Raw genomic sequence first — 15,905 nt, forward strand, 5'->3', positions numbered from 1 at the left:
TCTGGTCAGTAACATGGGTCTCCCAGTCCCTCAGCTCTGCAGTAAACAGAAAATGACCTGCCAGTGCAGTAAGAACATTTGGCTTGGCAAGATTTATTGAATGTAAAAATATCTAGGGTTCTCCCTCCTGATTGGATAAAGTGAGAACAAGATTCCAGAAAATGTATTTTGTGTTTAGTGCAGAGTGGAGGGACTGGGAGACCCATGTTACTGACCAGACACTCTATATCAGTGATGGCTGTTTACTGCAGAGCGGAGGGACTGGGAGACCCATGTTACTGACCAGACACTCTATATCAGTGATGGCTGTTTACTGCAGAGCGGAGGGACTGGGAGACCCACTTAATGTATACTCAGTAGATAGTAAATTATTATAACACTACCTCTTGCATACTGCACCTCATGTGACACTGTGAATAATGTGAATATTCCTCAGCTAGTCAGATAGTAAATTATATTGACCATATTGATCAAATTGTTTACACTGCCTGTGTTGTCTTTTACTACCTGTATACTGTGTTGTTTTACTACCTGTACCCCTCCCCCCCTCCCCCCCATGCTGCTATGATGCCTGAATTTCCCCAAGGGGATCAATAAAGGAATATCTTATCTTATGTTACTGACCAGACACTCTATATCAGTGATGGCTGTTTACTGCAGAGCGGAGGGACTGGGAGACCCATGTTACTGACCAGACACTGTATATCAGTGATGGCTGTTTACTGCAGAGCGGAGGGACTGAGAGACCCATGTTACTGACCAGACACTCTATATCAGTGATGGCTGTTTACTGCAGAGTGGAGGGACTGGGAGACCCATGTTACTGACCAGACACTCTATATCAGTGATGGCTGTTTACTGCAGAGCGGAGGGACTGGGAGACCCATGTTACTGACCAGACACTCTATATCAGTGATGGCTGTTTACTGCAGAGCGGAGGGACTGGGAGACCCATGTTACTGACCAGACACTCTATACCAGTGATGTCTGTTTACTGCACAGAGGAGGGACTGAGAGACCCATGTTACTGACCAGACACTCTATATCAGTGATGTCTGTTTACTGCATAGAGGAGGGACTGAGAGACCCATGTTACTGACCAGACACTATATCAGTGATGGCTGTTTACTGCAGAGCGGAGGGACTGGGAGACCCATGTTACTGACCAGACACTCTATATATCAGTGATGTCTGTTTACTGCATAGAGGAGGGACTGAGAGACCCATGTTACTGACCAGACACTCCATATATCAGTGATGGCTGTTGGAATGTAGAGCTGCTTAACACTTATTTTAACAAAAGATTACTTAACTGATAATTCTGATAACTGTGATCATTCCATTCAAGGAGTGAATTTACCTGGCAGTGGAACAAGTCGTTTCCAAACAACATTGTCATCATAACGTGGATCCTTTATCGTCAATCCAACCTCCCTTGCGTTTGGATCCATCAATACTTCAAATGTCGGAACGTAATTTGGTCCATAATTCTGACGAAACTGCTCGATCTGAGAACAGATTACAAAGTAATTGTAATAGATCAAAAGCAATAAAACATTTATATACCGGTAATTCATATTCCTTTAATTGTGCACTAATGATTTTCGATTGTTTAGAATGAGGACCGCATAGACACAGCCGTTGCGATTGAGTCTACACAGTCCTCACTCTGTCCGGCTGGCAATGAGGACCACGTGGACTGAACCTTTAAATTACAAGTTTATTCCATGCAATGTGTCTGAGTCTGAGTCTATGCGGTGCTTGTTGAAAATTACCTGCCAGTGCAGTTAGAACATTTGGCTTGGCAAGATTTCTTGAATGTAAAAATATCTAGGGTTCTCTCTCCTGATTGGATAACGTGAGAACGGGATTCCGGAAAATGTATTTTGTGTTTACTGCAGAGTGGAGGAACTGGGAGACCCATGTTACTGACCAGACACTCTGCATCAGTGATGACTGTTTACTGCAGAGTGGAGGAACTGGGAGACCCATGTTACTGACCAGACACTCTATATCAGTGATGGCTGTTTACTGCAGAGCGGAGGGACTGAGAGACCCATGTTACTGACCAGACACTCTATATCAGTGATGGCTGTTTACTGCAGAGCGGAGGGACTGAGAGACCCATGTTACTGACCAGACACTCTATATCAGTGATGGCTGTTTACTGCAGAGCGGAGGGACTGAGAGACCCATGTTACTGACCAGACACTCTATATCAGTGATGGCTGTTTACTGCAGAGCGGAGGGACTGAGAGACCCATGTTACTGACCAGACACTGTATCAGTGATGGCTGTTTACTGCAGAGTGGAGGGACTGAGAGACCCATGTTACTGACCAGACACTCTATATCAGTGATGGCTGTTTACTGCAGAGCGGAGGGACTGGGAGACATGCGTGCGTGCGTGTTTGTGTGTGTGTGTGTGTGTGTGTGTGTGTGTGTGTGTGTGTGTGTGTGTGTGTGTGTGTGTGTGTGTGTGTGTGTGTGTGTGTGTGTGTGTGTGTGTGTGTGTGTGTGTGTGTGTGTGTGTGTGTGTGTGTGTGTGTGTGTGTGTGTGTGTGTGTGTGTGTGTGTGTGTGTGTGTGTGTGTGTGTGTGCGTGCCTGTGTGTGTGTGTGTGGGATATGCTGACCTCAGGTTGCAGTTTATACGTCTCTGGATCACACTTCAGACTGTATTTTTGGCCTCTGATCAGGTCACAACTGGCTGAGATCGTGATTTTTGTGCTATCCTTATGCTGTGCGTATACCTTCAACCGGAAAAATTGGATCGGATAGTTTAGTATACATTTTTTTATATTTAATCAATTTGATTCAGTTAGCACACAGAAATAGAAGGTTGCATTCATTCAGATACATTATTCTATATCTATGAGTTGGCAAGACAAGTGTCCGCTTGTACTTCACAGAAACAAGTGTACCACTTGTTTGTTAAAATAACTGGTCTACATGTTAAAATAATAGCTCTACATTCTGACAGCCAGTGAGTAACATGGGTCTCCCAGTCCCTCCGCTCTGCAGTAAACACAAAATAAATTTCCTAGTATCCTCTCTCTCATGACCTGGGCATCAGTATAGGTTACAATACACTAAAATACATACAAATAAATACATTAAAATACATTTACAATACAACCCCTCAGTTAAAATGGTCGCACACTTGACCATCTCTCAACCATGATTTTAAGTTAGTTTTAAATGAAATGTAACTTTGATACTCCCTGAGCCGTGTTGGCAGACTGTTCCAGGTGTGGGCTGCTCTCACGGAAAAGGCTGTCTGACTAAAAGCAGACCTCCTGTTTGGGACTACACAGTCCCCTCTGACTACAGACCTGGTATATCTGTCAGCAGATGCTTTCTGTTTTATGAAAGTACAGAGGGGGGGAGGAGCCAAGCCATGTAGGATTTTATAGGTAAGGCAGGCATCTTTGAATTTGACAAGATTGTCCCAGCTCAGTAGGTTCTGGTTTGCTATGCTATAACAATGGTGGTGGCTGTTTGTTTTCCTGTCCAGAACTTTCACAGCCTGATGGTAAACTACCTGTACAGATCGTAGTGTTGTACAGGAGGCTTGTGTCCAGCTAGTCAGACAGTATGTTAAGTGTGACATAATAATGGCATTAAAATACAGTGCTGCTGCTTTTGTTGACAGAGAGTTTCTGATGTGACGGAAGTTTGATAAGTGAAACTTTGCATTGTTTACTACCGATTTGATTTGTTTTTTAAATGTAAGATTGGAGTCCATTTTTATCCCAAGGTATCTATATTCGGATACAACTGTCAACCTTTCTCCTCTGACATAGACATCAGGTGAGACAGTATTCATCAGCCTCTTTGTAAAAAACATGCAAACAGTTTTTTTGGTGTTTAAATGCAGACATGAGTTAGTCAACCATTCAGTGACCGATGTCATTACCGCTGTTAACTTGTTTGCAGCTTGCTGCTTGGTTTCTGCATGGACATAAATTACCGTATTATTGCATACAGCTGGAAGATCATTAATATATAAACTAAACAACAGCGGTCCCAATATAGATCCTTCGGGGACACCAAAACCACAGCTAAGGGCAGAGGATACTCTCTGAGTTCTACCTTCAAGATAAGACTTCATGTATGTGATGGTATTAGGGGAGAAGTTGTACCGAGAAAGCTTGGTGAGCAGGACACCATGATCCACAGTGTCGAAGGCTTTCTTTAGATCTAAAAATGCGGCTGCAACAACTCCCCCCTTATCAAGCTTAGATTTAATATTCTCCAGGAGGAAGCAGATTGCAGTCTCTGTTGAGTGTTTTGCCCTAAAACCAAACTGCATGGGGTGCAGTCCAACGGAGCTGGTGCTAAGGTGACTTGTTAGTTGTTCTGCTATGCGTTTCTCTGCTATTTTGGAAATAACAGGTAAAATGCTAATTGGCCTATAGTTAGCTACCTCAGAGGATTTACCTGCTTTGTACTGTAGATGGGGGTTATTATAGCTTCCTTCCATGCTCCTGGGAAAACGGCCTTCACTATAGGATCTATTTATGATAGTTGATATTGGTCCAGATAAGCATTCATTAAATGTTTTTAGTAGCATGGTGTTTAGACCATACACATCCTTGGTTTTGGAGTTCTTCAAGGAATTTATAATTGTTGTCACTTTTGTTACAGTGATTTCACACAGCTCAAAGACAGGCTGATTTTGATCCACTGGAGACACTCAGATTAGTAGGGGAGCTCTGTTGCAGAGTCTGCACCGACTCTACAAAATAGGAATTAAAACTTGTTGCAATTTGAGGTCCATCCTGTGTAATATTGCCATTCACACAGATTTCTAGGCACTTTTTTCCCCCAGTGTGTTTTTATGTAGCCAGGTCTCTGACAGACACAAATAGTCCAAATTCGAGTCTTTAATGAGATGTTGGATTTGTTCACATTTCCCAATGATGCTGCAAATGTTTATGTGGCCTCCAAGTAACCCCTTCGGTTTTGCACTTGGATCCCATAGTATTTTTGCTTGATTGACAGTTTGAAAGAAGTCCTGCTTTCTGCGTTTGATGATTGCAGGATTTATAGTTCTATTCTTCATTTTGATTCGCTGTTGACTTATCGCGCTATTTTGTTTGATTGGCACATCTGGTGCTTGCCTACTAGGACTACATGCGGTGTTTACGAAGTCACTCTTGGTGTTCGGAGCTTTCTCCGGGACGCTGTCACCCCGCTGCCCCGAGGAATCAGCGGGTGGGCCTCCACCGACGCTCACGGCCGCCGAAGTCCTCGTTCGGGTAGCTCCCCCGCCGCCAGCTCCTCCCCGCACGCCGAGGCTCGTTGCAGGTGCGCAGCCCGGACACAGCACGCCCTCGCTCGGGCTCTCCGCCACGGAGGCGCGCCGCCCGGCCGACTCCATCGCCAGGTCGCGTCTATATTAATCCCAGCCGAAGAGTGCAAGAGCGCTTCCGCATTCTTCGCCGCGCATGCGCATGAGGTCCTCGCTTAGTTCAAACGCCCCATTCAACACGGTTAATCACAAACTCGAAACTCCGTTAAGCTCCAGAGAGAGAGGCTGAAAACCCACAGTTCTTGCCCGACGGATGGGAGCCGAATCGCGGATCCGAGTTTTCTGATGAATAGCCCCAAAACATGGAGGTTGCGAACGGCGCCGGCTTCGCTGACCAGAGCTCTCTCAGATTCAAAGTTTTAATTGCAGCCTGGAACATACATGTTTCGGAACCAATGTGTAACTAGACAGTTACAATATAACATTTATATTAATTAACCCAGTTAATGCCTTAAGAAAAAGAGTCTGGTGGTCAATTACTACGGAAATGTTGTGTCTTACTAATAATAACTAATTCCTTGGTCAATAGAAGTCTCTGTGATACTTTCTGAATATGATTTGGGAATGGGCAGGGTTATAATAGAAGAAAGACAGTGTAAACAATATAATTAACTCTCCGCCGCTCCAGCCCCGACACTCCGCAAGGATAGCGCATCCCCCGCATCACCCGAGAGGTAGATGTTAGATCGTTGTTCATAATCAAATGGTAGATTGTCCAGACATAGATCACGTACCTGAATGACAGCTCACCATTTATTTATTTAATTCATTGGAACTTTTTATTTCAGCACCGACCTTCATTGTTTGTTTGTTGCATTGGTTGTCCTTTTTTATCGCTCTCTATTGTCCGTCAACTGACTGAGATGCTACTGGATACCTGAATTTCCCCAAGGGGATTAATAAAGTATCTATCTATCTATCTATCTATCTATCTCTCCCCCCGTTCCCTCCCCGGTAATATTATATGTTACAATAGGCAATACAGAATTAGAATCTGAATGTATACTAAGAGTACGAGTAAACAGTATACACAAGGTACCCTAACTGGACCCTAACTTACGTCTTCCTGTAGCACGTTGCTCGGCAGCAGAAACACGTCCAGTACTTTGCGGCCATCCCCTAGTGGTCGGACGAGGAGGAGAATCAGGCTGCTCATTGATCTCATCCAATCGGGGAGCAGCCATGTCAAACCAAAGGAGGAGAGGTGTGGTACGTTCACCACCACGTGAGTCCGGGTAATCCTCAGCGGCTCCAAGATGGTCATCAACCCATCATCGGTGATGTGGACGACAGCTAACGACCGATAATCGCAGGACAGCGCTGTGGAGGACAACAGAAATGTTGCTTCATACCTCTGTGATCAAATCAAATCAAATTTATTTATAGGGCCCAACAACACACGTTAATGTCCCCATGGGCCGTACAGATCTTCTTTAAACAAGTCAAGAAGAAAACATAACAATAAGTCAAGAACAGAACAAGAACACCATAAGGTGCAAACATTTTTAGATGGATGCAAATAAATGAAAGAATGCAAGCACTCCCAGACATACCCCACGCGAAGGTAAGGAAAAACTCACTAAAACCTAACAATAGGGGGAAAAAAAGCTCCACAGGCAGTGTGGAGGAGAGAAACCTTAGAAGGGCCATTCAAGGGGGGATCTCCCTTCTTAGATGTTGGTGATAGTAGTGTTGCAGACGGACAGTGTGATCACGTATGCTGTACGTATGTTGTACGTTGTTTCATACCTCTGTTTCTCTATTGTTTTTGTATTATGCATTACTAGGAATGTCTGACTCTTAACCACCAAAACCTGCACGGACTACAACGTATGACGTATATCATGCCAGTTAGGGTACCTTGTGTATACTGCACCTTGTGTATACTGTTTACTTTTACTCATAGTATATATTCAGATTCAAATAATATATTTGTTGTAACGCACAATATAACCGATAGGGCAAACAGACCCTTGTGCTGAGTGTATAGTGTGACAGCAGGGCTATGTGCTGAGTGTATTGTGTGACAGCAGGCCTATAGTATGTGCTGAGTGTATTGTGTGACAGCAGACCTATAGTATGTGCTGAGTGTATTGTGTGACAGCAGACCTATAGTATGTGCTGAGTGTATTGTGTGACAGCAGACCTATAGTATGTACTGAGTGTATTGTGTGACAGCAGGCCTATAGTATGTACTGAGTGTATTGTGTGACAGCAGGCCTATAGTATGTACTGAGTGTATTGTGTGACAGCAGACCTATAGTATGTACTGAGTGTATTGTGTGACAGCAGGCCTATAGTATGTACTGAGTGTATTGTGTGACAGCAGGCCTATAGTATGTACTGAGTGTATTGTGTGACAGCAGGCCTATAGTATGTACTGAGTGTATTGTGTGACAGCAGACCTATAGTATGTACTGAGTGTATTGTGTGACAGCAGGCCTATGTGCTGAGTGTATTGTGTGACAGCAGAACTATGTGCTGAGTGTATTGTGTGACAGCAGGCCTATAGTATGTACTGAGTGTATTGTCTGACAGCAGGGCTATGTGCTGAGTGTATTGTTTGACAGCAGAACTATGTGCTGAGTGTATTGTGTGACAGCAGAACTATGTGCTGAGTGTATTGTGTGACAGCAGACCTATGTGCTGAGTGTATTGTGTGACAGCAGGCCTATAGTATGTACTGAGTGTATTGTCTGACAGCAGGGCTATGTGCTGAGTGTATTGTCTGACAGCAGGGATATGTGCTGAGTGTATTGTCTGACAGCAGGGATATGTACTGAGTGTATTGTTTGACAGCAGGCCTATGTGCTGAGTGTATTGTCTGACAGCAGGGATATGTGCTGTGTATTGTTTGACACCAGGCCTATGTACTGAGTGTATTGTTTGACAGCAGACCTATGTGCTGAGTGTATTGTTTGACAGCAGACCTATGTGCTGAGTGTATTGTTTGACAGCAGACCTATGTGCTGAGTGTACTGAGTGTCCCTAAAGGTGCTCCCATAGTCGAGCGGACTGTACACGGACTGGACTCTGCGGAGGTCCACTGGACTCTTTGAGCTTTCATAGTCGAGCGGATCTCCGTGGACCAATTTCCTACATGTCTCGCGCCAGTTTACGCCTCGCGCCAGTTTGTGTGACACCAAGTGGGCACCGCAGACGTCCGCACGTCAGAAAATAGGAGCTTCGCACTTGGACTCTGCTGTGGGTCTGCTTTGAGTACCCTTTCGGTCCGCTTTGAGCATGCGGGAGTTTGCTCCGTGTATGGTCCGCTCGACTATGGGAGGGCCTTAAGGCACATTCCTGTGCATTCCTTGCATTGGTAAAAATCTATTAATTAAATCATTGATTTAATAAATGTCAGTTATATTCTTCAAATAATCACCAAATATCAATGAAAGCTGAGACCCCGAATATCCATTTGAGATGCATCCTAACACTGTGTCAAACTGTTGTTGTTATTAATATATAATAAACATTGTGTTTTGAATCTCATCTATTCAAATATTGTGAGTGTACTGTATGAAGACTTGGGGCATTATATAGTTTTCCTATGTATAATGTCATGTCAACAATGTCGCCCAAAGTGCTACCGTTTCATAAGGTTATTAGATTAATAATGTGCAAATAATTAGCAATATGTCATCAACAAACACTGACTTACCTGAATCTGAAGTTAAACAGTGTGGGAGCTGTAGCTGGGAGACAGAGCCCTGAGGACACTGGATCCTGAACAGAGGACCTGCAGGAGTCCTGCCATCTGACTGGAGGAGGCTCTCGTCCCATGGGACGGTCTCGTACTGCACCTCCCTCTCCCCCTCCACTCCAAACACCAGCCCTGTGGAATCACACTCGAACACACCTGCACTGGGCAACCTGGACCTGGGGCACACAATAGTAACTGCTGTATTAGAAAGATTACATGATGTTGGCTTTATATACCATCTGTTTTTATATAACCTGAATCTGGGGCAAAGATTCAAACAACTATAACGTTGGCTCTATAATTATTAGTATGTGTGTTTATATAACCTGAACCTGAGACACCATAGGAACACCTGTATCAGAACGATTCAGATGCAGGTTATAACCAAAGAATCAGATTTATACTAATGTCTGTTTTCCCTACAGTGATGCAGAAACTGACGTTTAATAATGATAGCAATATATTCAGTTCCTCCAGTCCAATAATTCTGTCCCAATATAGGCACACGTGCAATAGAGAACACATCCAAGCTTTGCTCGAATTGAAGTTAAGTTCCTTTCTAAAGCCATGAAACATTAGGGCTCCATCTGAATAGCTATAGTTCTTGGAACAGCAGAGAGGTACACTCTCACAACATGCATGTTTGGTGACTAAAACTCTACTTATTTAATCTTGATAAATCAAATACAAATATCACACTTCATACAGTTGCTGTGGGTCTGGTTTACTAGGCTTCAGACTAAGTGAGATTTTAGGCTTACTAGGCTTCAGACTAAGTGAGATATTAGTCTTACTAGGCATCAGCCTAAGGGAGATTAGTCTTATAGGCTTCAGACCAAGGGAGATATTAGGCTTAGTGCACAGTAAATTTCACAGAGTAAATTTTGCAGAGTAAATTTTACTCAAACTACTCAACTACTACTACTCAAACTTACTAAAATGTTACTCAGTTTGAGTAAAATGTACTCAGTTTGAGTAAAATCTACTCTGCGAAATTTACTGTGTGTGTATACTCCACTTTCTATAACATATAAGTTCAAACCAAGTATGGCAATTCAAAGTAAATTGTTATTTAGAATTTGTACAGATTCAAATGTTAACGTCTTGAAGGGCAGGGGAAACAGAAGAGCCTGTATTAAAATGTGGTTACTTGTATACGGTGCTTGTAGAGACAGTTGACACGTCAGGTGTGAAGCTCGTCCAGGACTGGAATACAAAAAAGGAACAGAACGTGTTGTTTTCTAAAAGATACCAACATCAATACTGTGCTAAAGTTTGACCAAACTAGAATTCCCATACGTCACAGTCAAATCTATTTTGATAACGTGGGGTTTTATTATCTTTATGACATTGTAACAGCAATCTCTTATCTATTGGTTTCATTCGGTTGTCTCCAGGCATGCGTTCTTCATGGGACGGGGGCGCAAGCCCAGATAAGTACTCGCTATTTACATATCAATAGCGCCGGTCGTATTTAACACACCTGACGACCGGCGCTATTGATATGCAAATAGCGAGTGCAATCCCAGTTTTATTATCTTTATGACATTGTAACAGCAACCTCTTATCTATTGGTTTCATTCGGTTGTCTCCGGGGAAAATGTCCAAAGGTTTATAATTTTTTTTTTAATGTAAAAAAAAAAAAAAAAAAAAAACTAAGGAAATGTATATTATTGCACAGAAGATTATAGCTTGAGACATTTAAATCAAAGTACCGTACTATATTAACGATGGCAACTTTCTCAGTAATTACACACTACACAATTACACATTATTATTACACTATGAATTGAAAATGGGGGACCCTGATGTAAACAAGACAAACGCCTTTCTCTGGTCTGCATCCCCTTAACAATTGTATGTATTGAGCCGTATACTGTATTGTACCCATTCTGCAATCTGTTAAATAAAGTTTTCATTCATTCATTCATTCAATGCTATAGCATCTCTTCATGGTAATTAATCCACGCTATCAACACTTAATTTGACAATGATATACAGTGTATATGCAGGTCAGGAAGATGCCAACAGAAATACTCACGTCATTACTCTGGTATGCTCTGCACAAGGTCACCCCCTCCTCGCTATACAAGATGCCAAACCACGGGTAGAGGGGTTCAGTGAACGTGGTGTTGTAGGTGTGAAGGTGGGTCAGTGTGTCGTCATCAGCGGAGACCTGGTAGAATGACAGGTGGCCAGCGGGCCAGTCCAGATACACTCCGAGTCTGATGAGGGGGGGACCCGGGACTAACACGGGGTCTGTTCCACGGTTGTGATAGAAAGTAAAGAGAGAACCAGCCCCGTCAGGAAGAATCTCACAGAACCAGACCTTGTCTCTGTTTCTTCTGGCGCCCCCTTCTCCCCCTTCTTTCCTGTCGATGCTCCCGTACGCCACTCCTACAGCTGCACCTCCCTCGACCTCTAGCTCCCAGTAGCAGCGTCCAGTCAGACTCTCTCCACACAGCACGTCAGGACTGTTGTCAATTCTCTCCGGGTGATCAGGATATGGCTGCAGCTCATCTGTCCCCCTCGCTGTTCTGTTCCCCTCGGACAGTAAGATCCTCTTACTTACTGTGTTGGGATCCATTGTGAGTCGACGGTCATCTAAACAAGAAATAACAAATAAAAGTGATGATGACTAATCAGAAGTTGTAACAGTCAGTCACACACACAACATGTGCGCATTATTATATTTGTGTTGTTATTGTGACGCGAGTGAGCGCGGGTGATGACGTCAGGAGGAGCAGCAGGGAGGGACCCACGCGGGTCATTATTGGTGCGCGCGCGCGTGCACACAGGAACGCGCTGCACGCGCACCACTTTGCATAACAACGCGGCCGGTCGTCACGTGGTCAAATACCTTCTTCTCAGATACATTCTGCGAAACTGGTGAATGAAATGTGTTACGTTCCGCTCGTAGAGGCGATTGGGCATTAACCCTGTAATGACCCTAACCCATTTTACATTGTATCCACTATTGTGTGTTCCATATTGTTGTATATCGACTGTGATCAGTTACTTATATAACAGAAGCACTTTACGGTGCCTGATTATTAACCCCGTGTCCCCTGTAACTATGATCTGATCATCATTGGTGCTTTTATCTAATACAGTTGTTACTCTTTTGTACCCCGGCTGTGCAGTTGGTTATTGAAGGGCATTTTGACAAACATCAGTTTTCCCTGCTAATGATCATATAACCCACGTTTTTATTACATTATTATTTAGGTTGCAGAGTGCCATGTTTGTCACTGGGGGGGGGGGGGGGGGGGTGCAGTTAGGTTGCATTCTTAATTTGGTTCGGTTTGCTTTCACACAGCGATTTGTCAAGTGCACCAAACTTTCTGAACAATGTCACGCGATCGAAAAGTAACCCGGGAGTGAATTGTTTCGTGCTTTAAACATGATTTGTGCAGTCTTAAATTCAGCCAGGTCCCTGAGTTTCATGGCATGTGATTTTAAAAACAGTGTGTTTGTGTGTTCCAGATATCCTACCTTATTGATAATCCCAATTGCTCTTTTTTGTAGTGTGCATAATGGTTTTAAGTTACTTTTATAAGTGTTACCCCAAATCTCCACACAGTAGTTCAGATATGGTAGTATTTATTAGTGAGCAATATAGAATGTACAGTGATTTATCCCCGCAGATGAATGTAACCTTCTGAGTCTGGGCAAATAACACCTCCATGCAGTCCTTCAATGCTGAATCTGGAGCTCTGTATACACAACTGACAATCACGTTTCTTTGCTTTTCCATGCTAACAAATAAAAACTCAAAAGTATTAATTATAATTCTTCTTCTTCTTCTTCTTATTATATTGAAACATAGCAGCAAATAACTCAGTAGTGCAATACTGAACAGAGACTAGCAAAGTAAGATTTTCATTGTATGGCAAACTGTCTGTTTAACTGTGCACATGACAATAAACAATCTTGAATCTTGAATCCTCTCATGTTCCCATTCGACTTCATATCAATAGGGTTTAGCTTTGTCAACAACACAGGGAAGTTCTACAAACAGGCCAGAGGATGTGCATACTGTATGAGTAAATTAACTATACATTAATTAAAAATATTATGTATAGTTAGTATACATTAATACATTACATTCAAATTAATATATAGTTATATTAACTATACTTCATAAAATGTATTTTTATTTTTATTTGCTCACACAATATCTTAACAATATAACACAAAAGTAGCCACTGCAGCCGTTATCACAAGCTCTTCTGTGTTCACATAACTTTCCCAAAACTGACTTGTGATCTAAGTTGCCTAAACCAGTTTGTCAATTTTAAAAGCTCAGAGGACGGAACGGCTTTATTTGTTTATATTTTTTTATTGACAAGGAGGTAGGGAAGAATAGATAGGTGGATGGATGGAGGAACAGCTATGCAGTGCCAGCTGGACTCCTTCCCCTGAGAGAGAGAGAGAGAGAGAGAGAGAGAGAGAGAGAGAGAGAGAGAGAGAGAGAGAGAGAGAGAGAGAGAGAGATCATTTGTCAATTGAATATGCTACAACATCTGAATCATATACCTATTACCTGCCACAGACATCACAGAAGGGTTAGTTTTGATTAATTTCTCTAATGGTCTCTACTGTAAAGCCATTTGCATTTCCCAGAGAATGTTGGCCAACTTTACCTTCATAGGAAACTGCCTGCTTAAAATGGACCTCTCAACCTTGTTCGTTTGAATAAGGATGTATTGCAGAAAGGGCAATGAAAGTGCTGGCAGCATGTGGTGCATCAAGATTCACCATTTTTAATGGTGATATGCATCTAGAAAAAGAAAGGGCCTAATTGGTCAAATTGAACATTCTTATACGATTCCACATACATAACTTTGACCACAAGACAACCGGACATACCCACATATAGCTCATAGTCTTATGCATATTGCACATAGGTCGTGTATAATACTGTAAAATAGCTTAGACATAGCCTACTTGCATAGAATAGTCATGTATAATAATGTATAATATTGCTGGCTGTACAATACTGCTGTACAATACTGCTGTATGCCTATAATACTGCTGTTAATATCCAGTATACACATACATGTAATATTCACCATTCCTTATTTACTTCATCATATCTTATCATACATTTACTTATCATATCCACATACTGTATAGCAAGAGTATACCGTTACCATATATTTAGGCAGTAAGTAAGTAAGGCAATTGAAATATAACAGAACGTTAAACTAATGTTGGACTAACGATTAGTTTTGCAGGTTAATACTTAGGCTACGGTCGTTGAAGTCAGTGCCATTAGACACAATAATTATTATATCTCAATCCCTTGCGCCATCATAGTTAATTTGGTTGTCAAATTCTCCTATATTTATATTCCTTTTTAGTTATTAAAGTGTTAGTTATGCACTAACGTTACTTACTTTCGATTGTTTTCGCACGTTCCTCACAGTCTCGTGCACAGAGACCAAGCCGCAATACTCCAACCACAGCGCGGACCTCACAGCGCGGCCCCCAAAGCGCGGCCCTGGGAGCCTTGCTCTCCGGCTGTGCAGCTGGATGCTTCTCAACGATGTGGCTTGTGTCTGTGAAAAACTATTTGTTGATTATGTACATTGAATGAATGCTGTATGACCAGGCATTGTAATTTCATAGCCCTGATTCAATGTTTTTAATAATAAATGGGTGTGGAGTAAATTCCAAAAGCGACAACGTCTGATTATCTACTTGCTAAGCTATCCTGGTGCGGTTATTTCATGCTGACAAGTTGACATCACACAGCCAGACATGTAACAAAGTGTGTGTGTGTGTGTGGCGTGTGTCTGTGTGTGTCTGTGTCTGTGTCTGTGTGTGTGTGTGTGTGTGTGTGTGTGTGTATGTGTGTGTGTGTGTGTGTGTGTGTGAAGCATCTGGTGTGTCTATGTGGGTAGCTTCCGGTGTGAGAGTCTCTTTGCGTGTGTGTGTGTGTGTGTGTGTGTGTGTGCGTGTGTGTGTGAAGCATCCGGTGTGAGAGTCTCTTTGCGTGTGCGTGTGTGTGTGTGTGTGTGTGTGTGTGTGTGTGTGTGTGAAGCATCCAGTGTTTGAGTCTGTGTGTTTTCATCCACACAAGTTTACAAGCTCACACACATGTTTGGTGACTAAAACTCTACTTTTTTAATCCTGTTAAATCAGATAGAAATATTACACTTCATACAGATGCTGTGGGTCTGTGTGTAACAACATGGATCTGAACCTGGTCCCCCACATGGGAAACCGCACATCAACCAGATGTTATTAACCAGAGATATTAGTCTTACTAGGCTTCAGACTAAGGGAAATATTAGGCTTACTAGGCTTCAGACTAAGGGAGATATTAGTCTTACTAGGCTTCAGACTAAGGGAGATATCAGGATTAGGCTTCAGACTAAGGGAGATATTAGTCTTACTAGGCTTCAGACTAAGGGAGATATTAGTCTTACTAGGCTTCAGACTAAGGGAGATATTAGTCTTACTAGGCTTCAGACTAAGGGAGATATTAGGCTTACTAGGCTTCAGACTAAGGGAGATATTAGTCTTACTAGGCTTCAGACTAAGGGAGATATCAGGCTTACTAGGCTTCAGACTAAGGGAGATATTAGTCTTACTAGGCTTCAGACTAAGGGAGATATCAGGATTAGGCTTCAGACTAAGGGAAATATTAGTCTTACTAGGCTTCAGACTAATGGGAGATATTCGTCTTACTAGGCTTCAGACTAAGGGAGCCATCAGGCTTACTAGGCTTCAGACTAAGGGAGATATTAGTCGTACTAGGCTTCAGACTAAGGGAGATATCAGGATTAGGCTTCAGACCAAGGGAGATATTAGTCTTACTAGGCTTCAGACTAAGGGAGATGTTAGTCTTACTAGGCTTCAGACTAAGGGAGATAT

At 42.6% G+C, this 15,905-nt stretch overlaps 1 protein-coding gene across 1 annotated transcript in view; it reads right to left on the reverse strand.

The window, feature by feature from the left end:
* The window catches only part of LOC311243901 (uncharacterized protein), a 52,315-nt gene that overhangs the window by 1,587 nt on the left and 34,823 nt on the right, over window positions 1–15,905 (reverse strand). The window contains exons 4-9 of the mRNA XM_084333283.1: window positions 11,062–11,624; window positions 10,171–10,226; window positions 8,979–9,196; window positions 6,375–6,634; window positions 2,634–2,750; window positions 1,361–1,508 (exon numbers count right to left, since the gene is read on the reverse strand). Coding sequence (XP_084189409.1) covers window positions 1,361–1,508; window positions 2,634–2,750; window positions 6,375–6,634; window positions 8,979–9,196; window positions 10,171–10,226; window positions 11,062–11,624 — 1,362 coding nt within the window. The remainder of the gene's footprint in view (window positions 1–1,360; window positions 1,509–2,633; window positions 2,751–6,374; window positions 6,635–8,978; window positions 9,197–10,170; window positions 10,227–11,061; window positions 11,625–15,905) is intronic.

Source organism: Notolepis coatsorum, assembly GCF_963971535.1.
Source record: "Notolepis coatsorum genome assembly, chromosome: 17".
Lineage (NCBI taxonomy): Eukaryota > Metazoa > Chordata > Actinopteri > Aulopiformes > Paralepididae > Notolepis > Notolepis coatsorum.